The sequence below is a fragment of the Apodemus sylvaticus genome, chromosome 8 (assembly GCF_947179515.1).
Source record: "Apodemus sylvaticus chromosome 8, mApoSyl1.1, whole genome shotgun sequence".
Lineage (NCBI taxonomy): Eukaryota > Metazoa > Chordata > Mammalia > Rodentia > Muridae > Apodemus > Apodemus sylvaticus.
The window spans coordinates 29,658,430-29,673,766 of NC_067479.1; the positions used below are offsets into that span (position 1 = coordinate 29,658,430).

Below are 15,337 nucleotides of genomic sequence, written 5' to 3' on the forward strand. Positions count from 1 at the left end.
TCAGACCTCCCTTCCTTCCTTTTGCATTTCCAGCCTCTCTTCCCTCCGGGTGGTCACCACGGGGGTCCTCTCAAGCTCCTGGAGGATTCTAAGCCCTTGGTATCCCAGGACTTCATTCAATCTAGACCGGAGCTTTCCCAAAGCTCAGATCCCAGCAAAACGACCCGGACTGAGCCACGAGGCTCTGCAGCGCGCTCAAGGTGCTGGTGTGGTCGCCTGGTGAGGCGCACAGCCCGCTTAGCCACCTTTTGCACTCCGTGTACACGGGGCACATCCTGCCTCCTCCTCCTCCTCTGTCTCCGGAAGCCACTGGCCACCCCAGTACGCTCGCCAGGCTGCTGGTGTGCGAGCTACAGTCCCTTGGTCCTCGGTGCATTAAGTATGTCCGGATCTGGGAGAAAAGACTTCGATGTGAAGCACATCCTGCGACTCCGCTGGAAACTCTTCAGCCATCCCTCACCCGCCTCCAGTAGCTCAGCGGGGGGCAGCTGCCTGCAACAGGACAGCGGAGGAGGCAGCTTTGAGCACTGGGGTCCTAGCCAGAGTCGGCTGCTCAAAAACCAGGAAAAGGGCAGTGTGAGCGCTTTCTGGAAAAAACCTTCTTCCTCCTCTTCATCATCATCATCATCCTCGTCTGCTTCATCCTCTCCTTTCAACCCGCTGAATGGCACCTTACTACCAGTTGCCACGAGGCTACAGCAAGGGGTTCCCGGGCAGGGCACCCAGCAGCCCGCCAGGACTCTTTTCTACGTGGAGTCCCTAGAGGAGGAGGTAGTGACAGGCATGGACTTTCCTGGACCACAGGACAAAGGATTGGCACTGAAAGAGCTCCAAGCGGAGCCTGCCAGCTCCATCCAGGCAACAGGTGAAGGATGTGGACACAGGTACAGTAAGTTCCCACCGAGCAGGTGTCAGAATAGTTCCTGGTTGCCAGTCATGTCATTCTGCCCACCTCCTATTCTCTCCTGAAGTTTGAACGGTATAGGATGAAAATCCGAGCCAGGTGCCAGCCTGTTTTTTTATTACCTGAGTTGCAATCTCATTAAAACTTTTCTCATTAATTTCCATTGACTCAAACATACACTCTTTTAACACGTTTTTACATGTAAAACTCTCGAGTGCATATGCATCCATTGGTGAACCTTCAAGACGAATGGTTCTTATTTGGTAGATGTTAGTGCCCCTTCTATCACTCTTTGTCATTAAGTATTTCCATTATCTGCTGTGGGTGAAGTCAGCTTCAAACACCATCAAAGTGCATTTCGTGTACTCTCCCTGTGGCTGATTGAGCATGATTGTCTCGAATAGCTGTGGTTTGACTCTATGTGTGAGAAATAAGAAACGTAACGAAACACTGTCATAGCTCTGTCCATGCCCCCCCCCAACACCCCACAAAGAGCTGTCACCCTATCATGACTAGCATCCGTTGGAGCACTTTCTGTTCACTTTTGCCTCCGTTCATATAAGTATTAGCAATAAACTCCACGGACATATCTCGGCAGCTATTGTGATTTCTTTTGGCTCAGTATAGAACTCTGCATACAAAAATGCTAAAGTAACATTTATTCCCAGTTTATTTCAAGCACAACACTTTGCATGGACTTCTGCTACACTAAAGATTCAGAAGATTCTTGGATACAGTTCTTCAGTTTCACAGTTTTTAGGATACTGAGTCATTATTATTCTAAATGCATCATTTTTCATTTGAGCAAATGATGAGGATATGAAAGGATTTGCATTTAGATTCTTATGATATCAGAATATATTAGAGAAGAGGAAGTAGACTAGAAATTCTAGAAAATGATAACAAATTTCCTAATAAATCTTGAATTACCTCTGATAAACTAATTAGAAATAACTTCAGAAATTTTTATTTAATTGAGTCATTTTTTTCACGAACTACATTAAGTTTGACAAATATATATATAATTAAATGATGCATATTTTTCATCACCTGAAAGATCAGGATGCTAAAAGGTACCATTATCTTTAATATATTTAATCATATAGTATTGTATTTGAATTATATGAACCTTGTACACATTCTATTGATATATTAAAATGATTAATATAATGTAAGATCATTGTTATTGAAGAAAAATTAATTTGCAATGTTCAAGTATGTCAAAAGAAAAGTTTTCCACATGTGTTGCCTAAGTCTAAGTTTTTCTGTTGTCTGGTGAAGTAAATTAGTTGACTAAAATTATAACAAGCAGATGCCATAAATGTCATAAAACTGTGAGAGTTCATCTATTCACTAGATACTTAGCATGCTTAACTATTTAAATTTTGCTGGATTTTGAGGAAAGAAAAAAGCTTAAGGGGTAGAGAATATCTGAATAGTATTTACCCTCTTGTATATTTTAAATGAACAACTTTTTTGAAACGTATTTTTGCTTTTTATTCATTCTTTAGTAATTTCATAGAGAAATAAAAATATTTACATCATATATATTACCTACTCTTTACTAAAACTCTTCCTGGATACTTAAATAAACCCAACTCACACCTTCTTCCTTTTAAATGATATTCAATATTCAAATAGCTCTGAAAATAGCATAAAGTACCACATATGTACACATACAATTAAATTTTCAAACCAACTAGAAATATCTAACATTTTCAGAATAGTTATCTTTAACATTAAAAAAAAAAACTTTGCCTTATGAAATTTTAGTTAGTATAGTAGTTTGAGTGTTAGCATTCTACAAAACTTAAATAAGTTGGAATTGGAGAACAGTAAAGGAAACTGAGATAGTAGATTATAATCAAGTTGAAAGTGTAAACTAATAACCAAGAAGCCATCTAGGAATAATCTGCCAGGCTTACTTTTGGAAATACCTCAATTCTTTTAATCACAATAAATTGTAAGTGGCAAGAAATCTGAAAACAATTCAATTACCAACCAATATCCTCTGTACTGTTGAAATCAGTATCATAATATTTTGTATATTGAATCTCTTTAAAGTAAATTTCAGTTCCTTTAAAATTCTACCAAATTCTTCAGGAATGTAGATAAATGTGACATCCTTTCTAGTGACTACTTGAGAACATGTGTTTTGTCTTTTTACAGAACATTGACTCTGTGTTCATGACTGATTGAGAATCACCCAGTGAATATAGCAATTAGTCATTCTCAGTACATTTTAATTTCTAATAAGTGTAGGGCTCATTGCCCAGGCAACATTGGATTTGCAGAGTAAAATACTGAGAACAAAGTTTATTAGAACTTAGGACTTCATTCTAACATGTAGGAAATACTTGTAAAATGTAGATCCTACATGTAGGAACGCTCATAGTGTACTCATAGTGATGATTGATGTACAAATTAAGCAACACATATTGTTTATTCTTGTTTATATCTCTAAGATATAAAAATTTGATTGAATTTAATAATTATACTTCTTACCAACTCTCCACTATAATTATCTCAACCATAAAGCAAAGGTGAGCCTTCACCCTCCCCCCACTTTTTTTAATTTGGTCTGGCACCAAATAGAAATACTGTTTTACTGTTTTACATGAGTGTGAATCCTCAGTTGGTTAAACCTGTCTTTTAGAACTGCAAATGGGGAACTTTCAGAAGAAAGCTACACATGACTTTTGAGTACTGGAAGGATCAAATTTTCATAGACTTGAAACATAAAAATTCCATGACAGACAGAAACAAACTTTCAAAATGGTGCCATCTAACCCCATTCAATACCTACTACTTTATACCATGATAAACAAGTCTCAATCATCCACTTTCTTGATCATATCCTTAAAGATATTTTTACATAGTAAGTTGATGACACATAATTTGTTATTTGCTAATTTACACACAATTATGTTCAAACATATTTAAAATATATTAATTGCATACATATCATATATATTTTCAAAAATCTACCAATTATAAAAAAGATAAAAAGCAATGCAGTCTACATTTATATTTCTATCATTTATATAATACAAAATATCGTATAGTTTATATGTCACAGATTTATAAATGCTAGTAGGAAAAAAGCCCATGTTTTATCCATTTATTTCTTCTGCTTTGTTTATGGTATATTCACCTGATTCCATGTTTTTAGCAAGGATATAGACAAGTTTTCTGTATTTCCTTCTCTAGTCTATACCTCCTATGATCTCTAATTTTATATACCTTTCCATCTGTCCTTTAGGATGAATGAAAAGAAAATTTATATATACATATATATATATATATATACATATATTTGCAGAATTTAATTAAACTTTCTTTTGTCTTATTTGATTTCTTACACCATCTCAGGATCTATTCACACATTAGCATGAGCAAGTAAGTAACCCATGGTGATATTTATCACCCTCAATTTATATTTCTTTTCCTTTGAAATGTTCTCTTCTGTCCAATATTTCTCTATCTCCAATGTTTGTTCCTGTTCTAAATAATAGCTTCTTCCAATTCAATGATCTTCTAGATTATGTCATCCTCAGACATCATTTCCATTATATCATCCACTTACTCATGACACTGAAGTCAGTAAAAATGATAACATTAGAGAATGATCATCTTTCCATATTCATTCCTCTGCTATTGTTTTTCCATTCTGAGAATTCTACTGAATCCTAATTACTAATTCCATCAACTACTGACCACAGTCCAGATCAGAACATGCTCACTGGTCGAAGAGGTGATGAAAAAACACAATTCTTAATTTCAAGGGGGAGAAGAGGCAGTTTATTCCGGAGCCAAATATGAGTGATTGTGTCCTAGCAACATGCATGTACGTTACCCTAAATGCCACGTTCCCATGTGAAAACAATTTATGGACTTCTTAGAGTAACTGAATGGAGAATGTGATGAATAAAGGTACTTTTGAAATTCAATGCTGGAAACATTAAGTAGTAACCACAAGGTAAAATCTTACCTATAGGCATTGGATACTATTGGATGACTCTTACTTAGCCTTTAGTATGGTGAAAACCAGCAGTTAAGTGAGTAAATTTCAAAGTCTTTCATCTGCTAGACACAGGGTGCTTGGTCCGATAGAGAATGGGAAAAGAATGGCGATTTAGAGGGCTGCAGATAGCCCAAGATAAAGTGCAACTGCAACAGTTAGAGCTATTCACAACCACTGCAGTTTTAATTTGCCTTCAGCCTTTCCAGATATTGCTTCTAGGAATTTTGATTCGTAGAAGGTAGCTACTGATGGTAGGTATGATTTACCACCCATCTGCTACCTGGACATCATTCCTGATAGCCATTCATCTCTGACTATCACATTCAAAGTCTTATTGTATAAATGAGCAGTGCACTGACCTCACAAACTTATTCTTTCAACCAGCCCTGTCCACATTTAGTTTCCTCATTAGTTGGATCCTTTGATTAATGCCTTTCTACTGTTCTCAGCAAAACCCTTCTTCTCCTAACAACACCCCCTGCTTTGTGTTTTAGAGTAGCTATGTGGTATTTTCTTGTCAATTGGTACAGAACATGTTAACCTCTGTGTTGATTTGACCATGTGTCTCTAATTGAAAGTTCTAAGTGGAAAGACTATTGATTTTATACATCTCTTTGGTTCTGCACTAAAGAATGTCCATAAGCTGTGCAATAATGAATATTTTTAATGATCACATTGGGTAAAAACAAGAACACTTGGTTATTGAAAGTTCCATTGGAAGAACAGCAATATGAACCAACCAGTACCCCCAGAGCTACCAGGGACTAAACCACTAACCAAAGAGTACACATGGAAGGATCCAGGGCTCCAGCTGCATATGTAGCAGGGGATGGCCTTGTTGGACATCAATGAGAGGAGAAGTCTCTGGTCCTGTGAAGACTCATGCCCCAGTGTAGGGAAATGCCAGGACAGGGAAGCAGGAGTAGATGGGTGGGTGAGCAGGTGGAGGGTGAATGGGTTAGGGGGTTTTCAGAGGGAAACCAGGAAAGGGAATAACATCTGAGATATAAATAAAGAAAATATCTAACAAAAAAGGAAAGAATAACTGTTGAAAGTTGGTGCTGTTAAATTTAAAATTGCAACACCCTATGGTCTTGGTATTTACTTCATTGATATTAGAAAACATACAGTTATTTACTGATGTGTGGTTTAAGTGTGTTTTAGCTTTTCGTTGATCAATAATAATATGTGAGTATGACTTAAGAGAGAAAAGTACTGGTTTTAGATAGTAAAAGGTTCATAGATAATGTGCTTCTGAAGGTTAAAACTTTTAAATTTATTCGATGATAATTTTGCCTGTGTTTGCAATGTGTTGTGATCATACTAACCTCCATTTCTGTTCTGTAATTCCCTCTTCTGGATCTTCTCAAATTCAATGCCCTTGTATTCCACGTCTTCTTTATTTTGTTATAGCATTCAACTGAATCAAATTAGTGCTTCCCAAATACACACATGGTTGTTATGACATTCAGGGGAGAGTGAACAACCCACTAGTGCCCACAGAAAAAGGCCATCAATTGCCCCCACTGGCAGTACTTGCTATATAACCTCATCTAGAGAAAGGGCCACCTCAGACATGCCCGATTTTGCTGGGGTTTGGACTAGGTTGATCTTTTTCAGGTCTTGTACTGGTCACCAGAACTGCTATAGGATCATGAATATGACAGATAGGCTGTTGGGTTCTAAACTTTAATGTTTCATAGCCTCGTAATCTTAAGTCCCTTAAATTCTTTTATTTTTTTCAATTGTCATATGTTTTATTGGTTATCTTATTTATTTACATTTCAAATGTTTTTCCCCTTCCCAGTTTCTGTGCTGCAAACCATGTGTGTTCCATCTCTCCTCCTCTTTGCCTCCATGAGGATGCACTCCCTACCACACATCCATTCTGCCTCATCACTCTAGGATCCCCTATACCTGAGGCATCAAGCCTCCACTATCATTGACACCAGATAAGTCAATGCCCTGCTCAGTGTGTGACTAGAGCCGTGAATCACTCCAGGTGTACACCTTGGTGGGTGGTTTATTTCCTGGAAACTCTGGGAGAGCTGGTTGGTTGATATTATTGTTCTTCCAATGTGATTGCAAACCCCTTCAGATCCTTCAGTTCTTCCTTTAACTCTTTCATTGGAGGCTCCATGCTCAGTCCAATGGTTAGCTGAGAATACCCTACTCTGTATTGTTCAGTTGCAGGCAGAGCCTCTCAGGGTACAACTATATCAGTTTCCTGTCAGCAAGCACTTCGTGGAATCAACAATAGTGTCTGAGTTTGGTGTCTGTAGATGGGATGGGCCTGTTTAGATAGCTTTCCTGATCTTTATTTAATTTTATTATGTGGTATCTGTCTAGAAAACCATTCATTTCATCTAGATTTTCCAGTTATGTTGAGTGTAGGGTTTTTATAGTAGGATCTGATGATTTTTTGAATTTCCTCGCTTTCTGTTATTATGTCTCCCTTTTCATTTTTTATTTTGTTAATTAGGATCCTGCTTCTCTGCCCTTTAGTTAGTTTGACTGGTGGGTTATCTATCTTGTTGATTTTCTCAAAGAACCAGCTTTTGGTTTTGTTGATTCTTTGTATTATTCTCTTTGTTTCTATGTTATTGATTTCAGACCTGAGTTTGACTATTTCCTGCCCTCTACTCCTCTTGGGTGAGTTTGCTTCTTTTTGTTCTAGAGCTCTCAGGTGTGTTGTTAAGTTACTAGTATAAGATCTTTCCAGTTTCTTTACCAGAGTACTTAGTGCTATGAATTTTCCTCTTAGCACTGCTTTCACTGTGTTCCATTAGTTTGGATATGATATTGGGTTTAATATTTACATTAAATTCCAGGAAGTCTTTAATTTCTTTCTTTATTTCTTTCCTGTCCAAGTTATCATTGAGTAGAGAGTTGTTCAGATTCCAATTGTATGTGTGTTTTCAGTTGTTTTGCAACTATTGAAGACCAGCCAGGTTTTATATCACAGGGATAACTGTGACAGAGAGGCAAAAGAGGGTATAGTGTTGGCAATTGGGGTCATATTTATAGCAGACACGGCCCAGTGACAGCAAGGGGTGATTCATTGGGTCCGTACCACTGATGGAACTAAGGTTAATTATCTGGGGCTGGCAAGAATGCCCAGTGAGAAACTCTAAAATATTTTACCCCTTAAGTGCACATACATATAGACAAACGTTATATACACAATTATACACACACATATACATTTGGTGAATGGGGCTGAACCCTCCAAGCCACACTTTGTTCCTTCCATTATACCTTCTTAGACAAAAGTTCATTAGAAGATGACCTCACAGCTAAAATATTACACTAAAGAAAACCTACAGTAGCATGTTGATGTTAAGTTCAAAGCAGTTTTTCATTCCATAAATTCATTATAAGTTCAAAGCATCAGTACATGGCCTCCCTTTATCATAGTGTACACCTGTGGCCTCATCCTAGGACCAGAGCTAGAATGAATGTTTTTCCTTGGTGGTAAATTTGTTCCAAGCCTGCTTTCTTCTCCTAATGCATCTAGCCTGTGACATGTGATGGTTTCCAGAGGAATATTTGCAGCTTTTAAGAGAGCTGGAAATTACTTGTATAAATTTAGGAAATCTATGAAGTCATTATCAGGAATTGTGAAATTATCATTTTGTCTATGCAGCACCCTAAATGATATTACATCTTCATCGATCTGCAGAAAATCTGCCCAAGAGGGCAGGCTTGTGTCCTGTAATCATTAGACTGTGTAACAGTGACAAAAAAGGCATATCAGTAGCAAAAAGCAATTGATATAAAAATCTCTGAAGGCACTGCAATTCATAGCCCACCCATCCCAGCCATGCAGTGGTGAGTCATCTCCAGAAAACTTACTTGCATAATTTTAGCCTTTCCTCAATGGTTCCTGATACATGATTATTTTGCAAAGTAACAATAGTAGGTTGCCCTTTGAATGTGATATCTTCAGCCATAGAACATAATTTCTTCTTGTGGAACAGAATTCAATTTGGAGAGCTGTTGCATATCCTATAACCTTCATCACACTATTGTACCAATAAATACATCTTGTTTGGACAATCATAATTGACGTGGGTCCATTCAGAAGTGGATAAAAGTATGACTGTCTTTCCCCCATTAGCTTGTATGGCACTTTTGACACTATGAAAGTTCCTGGACAGAAAAAGAAAGATTTTTTTCTATGTCCTGCAGGAAAATTGTGCAGTGACTTCAGATACAGGGTCATATCTTTCAGTTACAGTGCATATCTAAGAGACAAGTTAATAACCAGTGCTGCTTTTAAATTCCATGGACAATATACTACTATTCTTTTATTGATGTTACAATTCACCAAGAACATGATCAATTATAAAAGAAAGCATTTCACTGAGCTTATAGTCAGGGGACTAGAGTTCCTGATTGTGGAGTGACAGTGTAGTAGAAGGAACTGTCATTGGAAACCCACTAGAGATGACCATTCATACACAGTTTATAGCTTTTTGAAATTCTTATTCCAGCCTCCTAAGATTATATCAGATACTCAGACATAAGAATAGCACCTGGTGTCCAGAGAACAGGGGTTTGAAGGCAAAAATAATGCTCTGGCATTTTGATATTTAACTAAGCTGGGAGAGAGGCCTTTGCTTAAGCAAGCACTTTAGCAGAAGAGAACACAAGCAGTTAGCTGGAGGGAGCTCTGCACAAGCAGGCATTTTAACAGAAGCTGAGTTGTGTTAGCTAAGACATCTTGACCTTGAGTTCTCAGAAGAGGTTTGGCTACTCTTTCACAGAATTCTCCATCAAGGAAACCAACTTCTAGCTAAATCTTGTGTTTTCACGAAGAACACAAGGTCAAGGAACCTTGACAGTGTCTTGTCCTGTCACATTCTCTCCTGATTCTATGGAAAGGAGTAAATTTTATTAGCTGTCCAAACCTAGGAATTCTTTCCTGAGGAATTTTCCTTATGTTGTAGCAGTCATTGTTTTCATGGGGTGCCTTTCCCCATCCCGAGACACCAGAAAATATTTATAGCCTAAACCATTAGTTCATATATCATTAAAGTCCAACTCCCAATGTTTCTGAGACCATTTTCCTTCAGACCAGATCCCTTGTGGTATCTTCCTTCCACATTCGGGGTTTGCCTAAGTATACCTGACACATCTAAAAGTGATATCCTTAATTAGGCTTTAAACTTTGAAACATAATGACACAGTCTGAGTTCAGCAGTTTTTGTAGCTCTTGGGTGGTAGCTTCAGTGATGATCCATAACCATTCGCCTTTCCTGATTGAAAACATCCATCATCCTGGGTTTTTATATTTAGCCAGTTTTTGCTTCCCAGAATCATTCTCACTCCTGGGTACATTCTGAGATGTTAGGTGAGCTGGCTTACCAAGACATGGAATGGTCAGCTTCATGCTGAGGACATTCCCCGGGTAGAAGACAGCTGCTCTGTAGACTCTGGTTTGGGGGAAGATTCCTTTTTCTTTTTAAATGGATGATGACCAACCTGTTGTATAACCAGATAGCTTCCAAAATGGCTAAGATTTTGTGATAGTTTGAATATGTATGGTCCTATGATTTCTTGTATTTGAATGCTTGACCTACAGGCATTATTAAGAAGCATGGCCTTGTTGAAGTAGTTGTAACCTTATTGGAGGAAGTACATCACTATGGGGGTGACTTTGCCATTTCCTATGTTCAAGTTACAGTCAGTGTGGCATACTGCCTCCTTTTGTTCCCTGGAGAAGATGAACTATCGGCTCTCCCTCCAGCATTTTGTCTTCCTGTACTCTGCTTTGTTTCCTGCCATGATGATAGTGGAATAAACCTCTGAAACTGTCAGCTAGACCCAAAGAAATGTTTTATTTTTATAAGGGTTGCCATGGTCATGGTGCCTCTTCACAACAATTGGGTCCTGACTAAGACATATTTCTTCTATATTTTTATTTATTTTCCTACTGTTGATAACAATCTTTTCCCTCCATATAGAGCCCCTTGAACACGGTCTGTGGTGGAAGTATTTCAACTATCAATGTGTATGGTGATAGCCTTGTCTTTCCCCAAGCACAGTGCTTGGATCAAAGTTAAAAGCTTAGCTCCTTGAACTGAGGATCCCCAGCTTAAATATTATGCTAAAATAATCTTGAGTCATCTCTAGATGACTGCCCCTGCCTACCTGTCCCATCTTAGAAATATCCCTATGTGTGTTAGTCAGGGTTCTCTAAAGCCACAGAATTTGTGAAATGTCCCTATAAAATAAGGGAATTTATTGTAATGATTTACAGTCTTCAGTCCAACTAACAAGAAAGTGGGCAGCTGTGAATGGAAAGTCTGAGAATCTAGTATTTGCTCAGTCCCACAAGGCTAGTTTTATCTGCTGGTCTTTCATATTAGCTGGAATCCTGAATGAGTAGGTTCCAACAGATGTGCTTGAAGGTAGGAAGAGAACAGGTTCTTATGTCTTCCATTGTCCCTATGAAGGCCTCCAGCAGAAAGTGTGGCCCAGATTAAAAGACCAGAACGGGGAAGTGGGAAGGGGTGGGTGGGAGGACAGGGGAAGAGAAGGGGGCTTGCGGGACTTTCGGGGAGTGGGGGGGCTAGAAAAGGGGAAATCATTTGAAATGTAAATAAATTATATCGAATAAAAAAAAAAGAAAAAGAAAAATCTACAACAAACAAACAAAAAAAGTGTATACCACCATACCTGGATCTATTACTTGCTTTGTCCTAGGCTGGCCTTGAACTCAGAGATCTACTTGCTTCAATCTCCTGAAATTAAAGTGTATGATACCTTACCTAAGCTTTTCATGGCCACTATGCCTTAAGATCTGGATCAAAATATGTGATCCATTCCCAGATTATAGTTTATCCCAGATGTAGTCAAGCTCACAACCAGAAATCGCCATCACACTATTTGTGAACAATATCCTGTCTGGTGTCCTTGATGGAATGCTAGTCTAACCACTCCTGGTAAACTGGAGCAGCCAATTCACCACAAAACACTCATTCAGGAACCCATAGGATCTCTGTGTGCCATGGGACTGGCAGAAGAGAGGGCTGATGTCTTCTGAGATAAATGCAGGATTGATCCAGAAGAAGAGTCTGGGATTGGTTCACTGGGGATCAACTATCTATTTCTCAGGTGTACCCCTCAAGAAGGCATTAACAGAGTTGTAGCCTGTTAGTAACAGCTTAGACCCTAAAGTTGATTTTTACCAGCGTGGTGGTAGCAGGTATGGGCCTCATACATGTTGGATATCCCACTTCAATCAGATATAGTCTCCTGAACAGATATGCCATCAGTCCCCTCTGGAGTCCCAGTTGTTTTTTTTTTTTGTTTGTTTGTTTGTTTTTGTTTTTGTTTTGTTTTGTTTTGTTTTCAGGGCAACTAGGCAATGTTTCTGGCCTTGTCCACGTACAAGTAGAATGGCTTAGTAAGCCTGTGAGAGCCAGGCTATCCTCTGTTACATATCTAGCTGGAGTCATGGGTACCCACTTTGGTTGATGCTTTAGTCCCTGGGAGCTTTGGGGTGTCTGGTAGGTTGATACTGTTGTTGTTACTATGAGGTTGCAAACACCTTCAGCTCTTATGGTCTTTTCCAAACTTCTCTTTTGCAGTGCCCACATTCATTCAAATGGTTGACTGTGTACATCCTCATCTGTATTAGTCCAGCTCAGGCAGAGGCTCTCAGGGGAGAGCTATACCAGGTTTCTGTCTGTAAGCACTTGGCATCAATAATAGTGTCTGGTTTTGGTGTCAGGGGGTGAGATGGAACCCTAGGTGAAGCAGCCTTTGGGTGTCCTTTCCTTGAGGTTTGGCTTCGATCTTTGTCCCTGCAATTCCTTTGACAGGAAGAATTCTGGATTAATATTTTTGAGATGGGTTGGCAGCCCCATCTCGCAACTGGAGGCCATGACTATCCACTCAATATAGTCTATAGGTTTTCTCTCCCCTTTGTTGGGTATTTAGGCAAATGTCCTCCCCATTGGGTGCTGGAATCTCTTGAGTCCCTGGCATCTGGAACTTTCTAGTGGCTACCTCCAGATCATCCTCCCACATTGAAACATACTACTTTCATATTACTGACCCTCTGTACTTCTCTCCCATCTCTTCCCAAATCTGAACTGGCCTTTCTTCCCCTGCCCCCAACCCTTCCATTCCCCCTGCCAGATCCAACTCTCCCTCTATTTCTCAGAGATTATTCTCTTTCCCCTACTAAGAAGTACTGTAGCATCCACACTTTGGTGTGATCTTCTTTCTTCTTCAGCTTCATAAGATCTGTGAGTATAATCATGGGTATTGTGAGCTTCTTTTTAGCTATTATTTCTTTATAAGTGAGTACATGCCATGTGTGTTATTTTATGATTGGGGTACCTCACTCAGGATATTTTCAAGTGCTATCCATTTGCCTGTGAATTTCATGAAATCATTGTTTTAAATAGCTGAGTAGTACTCCATAGTATAAATGTTTGACTTATTTTTTTTTAATCCATTTCTTCGTTGTGGGACATCTGGGTTCTTCCCAGCTTCTGGCTATTATAAATAAGGCTGCTTTGAACATAGTGGAGCATGTATCCTTGTTATCTGTTGAAGCATCTTTTGGATTTATGCCCAGCAGTGGTATACTTGGGTCCTCTGGTAGAACTATTTCCAATTTTCTGAGGAACTGCCAGACCCAGACTGATTTCCAGGATGGTTGTACCAGTTTGCAATCACATCAACAATGGAGGAGTGTTTGTCTTTCTCTATATCCTCACCCATATCTTCTATCACCTGAGTTGTTGATCTTAGCTATTCTGACTGGTGTGAGATAGAATCTCATGGCTGTTTTGATTTGCATTTCCCTGTTGACTAAAAAGGTTGAACATTCCTTTAAGTGCTTCTCAGTCATTTGAGATTCCTCAGTTGAGAATTCTCTGTTTAGCTCTGAACCCCCATTTTTAATAAGGTTATTTGGTTCTCTGGAGTCTAAATTATTGAGTTCTTAGTATATTTTGGATATTAGCCCTATTTCAGATGTTGGGTTGCTAAAGATGTTTTTGCAATCTGTGACTTGCTGATTTGTCCTGTTGATCATGTCCTTCACCTTACAGAATCTTTTCAATTTTATGTGGTGCCATTTGATCTTAGAACATAAGCTATTGATGTTCTGTTCAGGAAATTTTCCGTTGTGTTCAAGGCTCTTTCCTAATTTCTCTTCTATTAGATTCATTGTATCTGGTTTTATGTGGAGGTCCTTGATCCACTTTGACTTGAGCTTTGTACAAGGAGATAAGAATGGGTCAATTTGCAATCTTCTACATGCTGACCACCAGTTTAACCATCAACATATGTTGAAAATGCTGGGAATTTTTTCCAATGGATGATTTTGGCTCCTTTGTAAAAGATTATGTGACCATAGTTGTGTGGGTTCATTTTTGTGTCTTCAATTCTATTCCATTGATCTATCTGCCTGTCTCTATACAATTACCAAACAGATTTTGTTACTATTTCTCTGTAATACAGCAGAAGACAGAAAGATTTACAATGCTCATGGATCCACAGACCTAACATAGTTAAAATGGCTACCTTCCCTAAAGCAATCTACAGATTCAGTGTAATCCCATGAAAATTCCAATTCAATTCTTCACAAAGATAGAAAGAGTAATTCTCAAATTTATCTTGAAAAACAAAACCACAAGATATCAAATAAATCATTCTCAGCAATGAAAGAACTTCTGGGATAATCACCTTCCTTGACTTCATGCTAAACTTCAGAGCAATAGTTATTTCATATCTTGAATCATTTTATGCCATGTAGTTATTTTGTTGTTGTTACTCTTGTTGATTATAGTTATTATTTTCATTTTTGTCTTAAAGATTTTCCAGCTATTTTTCATTTTTGCTCATTGGATTAACAATTTATAAAGGAGATATGCTGTCTTGTATATTTAGGGATTTTTTTGTCTCTTGTGTTTGTTTATTTTGTTTATAAGTTTTGCTTTTGTTTGTTTTTTCTGTTCTTAGATTTGTACATATGGACTTTGTCAATTTTTTACATCTTCTTTTAAAAATCCAGCCAACATTCTACTTTAGAGGAAGCATTTATAATGTACAAGGGGGAAAACAAACCTTGTCATAGGGTTGAGGTATTTTGATCTTTGGGACTTCGTTTTAAGGATACAATCTTCATTCCATATATTCCTCTTAAAGTCTGCTAAAGTCTACAAAAGCAGTCCCCATCCAAATATACATATATTCATAGTTGATTCCTGTCTTCTTGGGAATCTGGTATAGTTCTCCATATATGGAATGCCCTGTCCTGTATTAGCTCTATACTGATCTCAGCTTCCATAGACTTTTCTGCCTTGTGGAGCAATTCACATGTCTGAGTGATATATAGGTTATATTCTAGGCTTTTTCTTATGTTGTTAACATCGGTCTTAAAG

The 15,337-nt window shown here is 38.3% G+C and overlaps 1 protein-coding gene across 2 annotated transcripts in view; it reads left to right on the top strand.

Moving 5' to 3' along the window:
- Positions 1-381: 381 nt before the first annotated feature.
- The window catches only part of Klhl1 (kelch like family member 1), a 441,438-nt gene continuing 426,482 nt past the window's right edge, over positions 382-15,337 (top strand). For both annotated transcript variants that reach the window (XM_052190812.1, XM_052190813.1), the window contains exon 1: positions 382-884. In XM_052190812.1, the coding sequence (XP_052046772.1) occupies positions 382-884 (503 nt within the window). The remainder of the gene's footprint in view (positions 885-15,337) is intronic.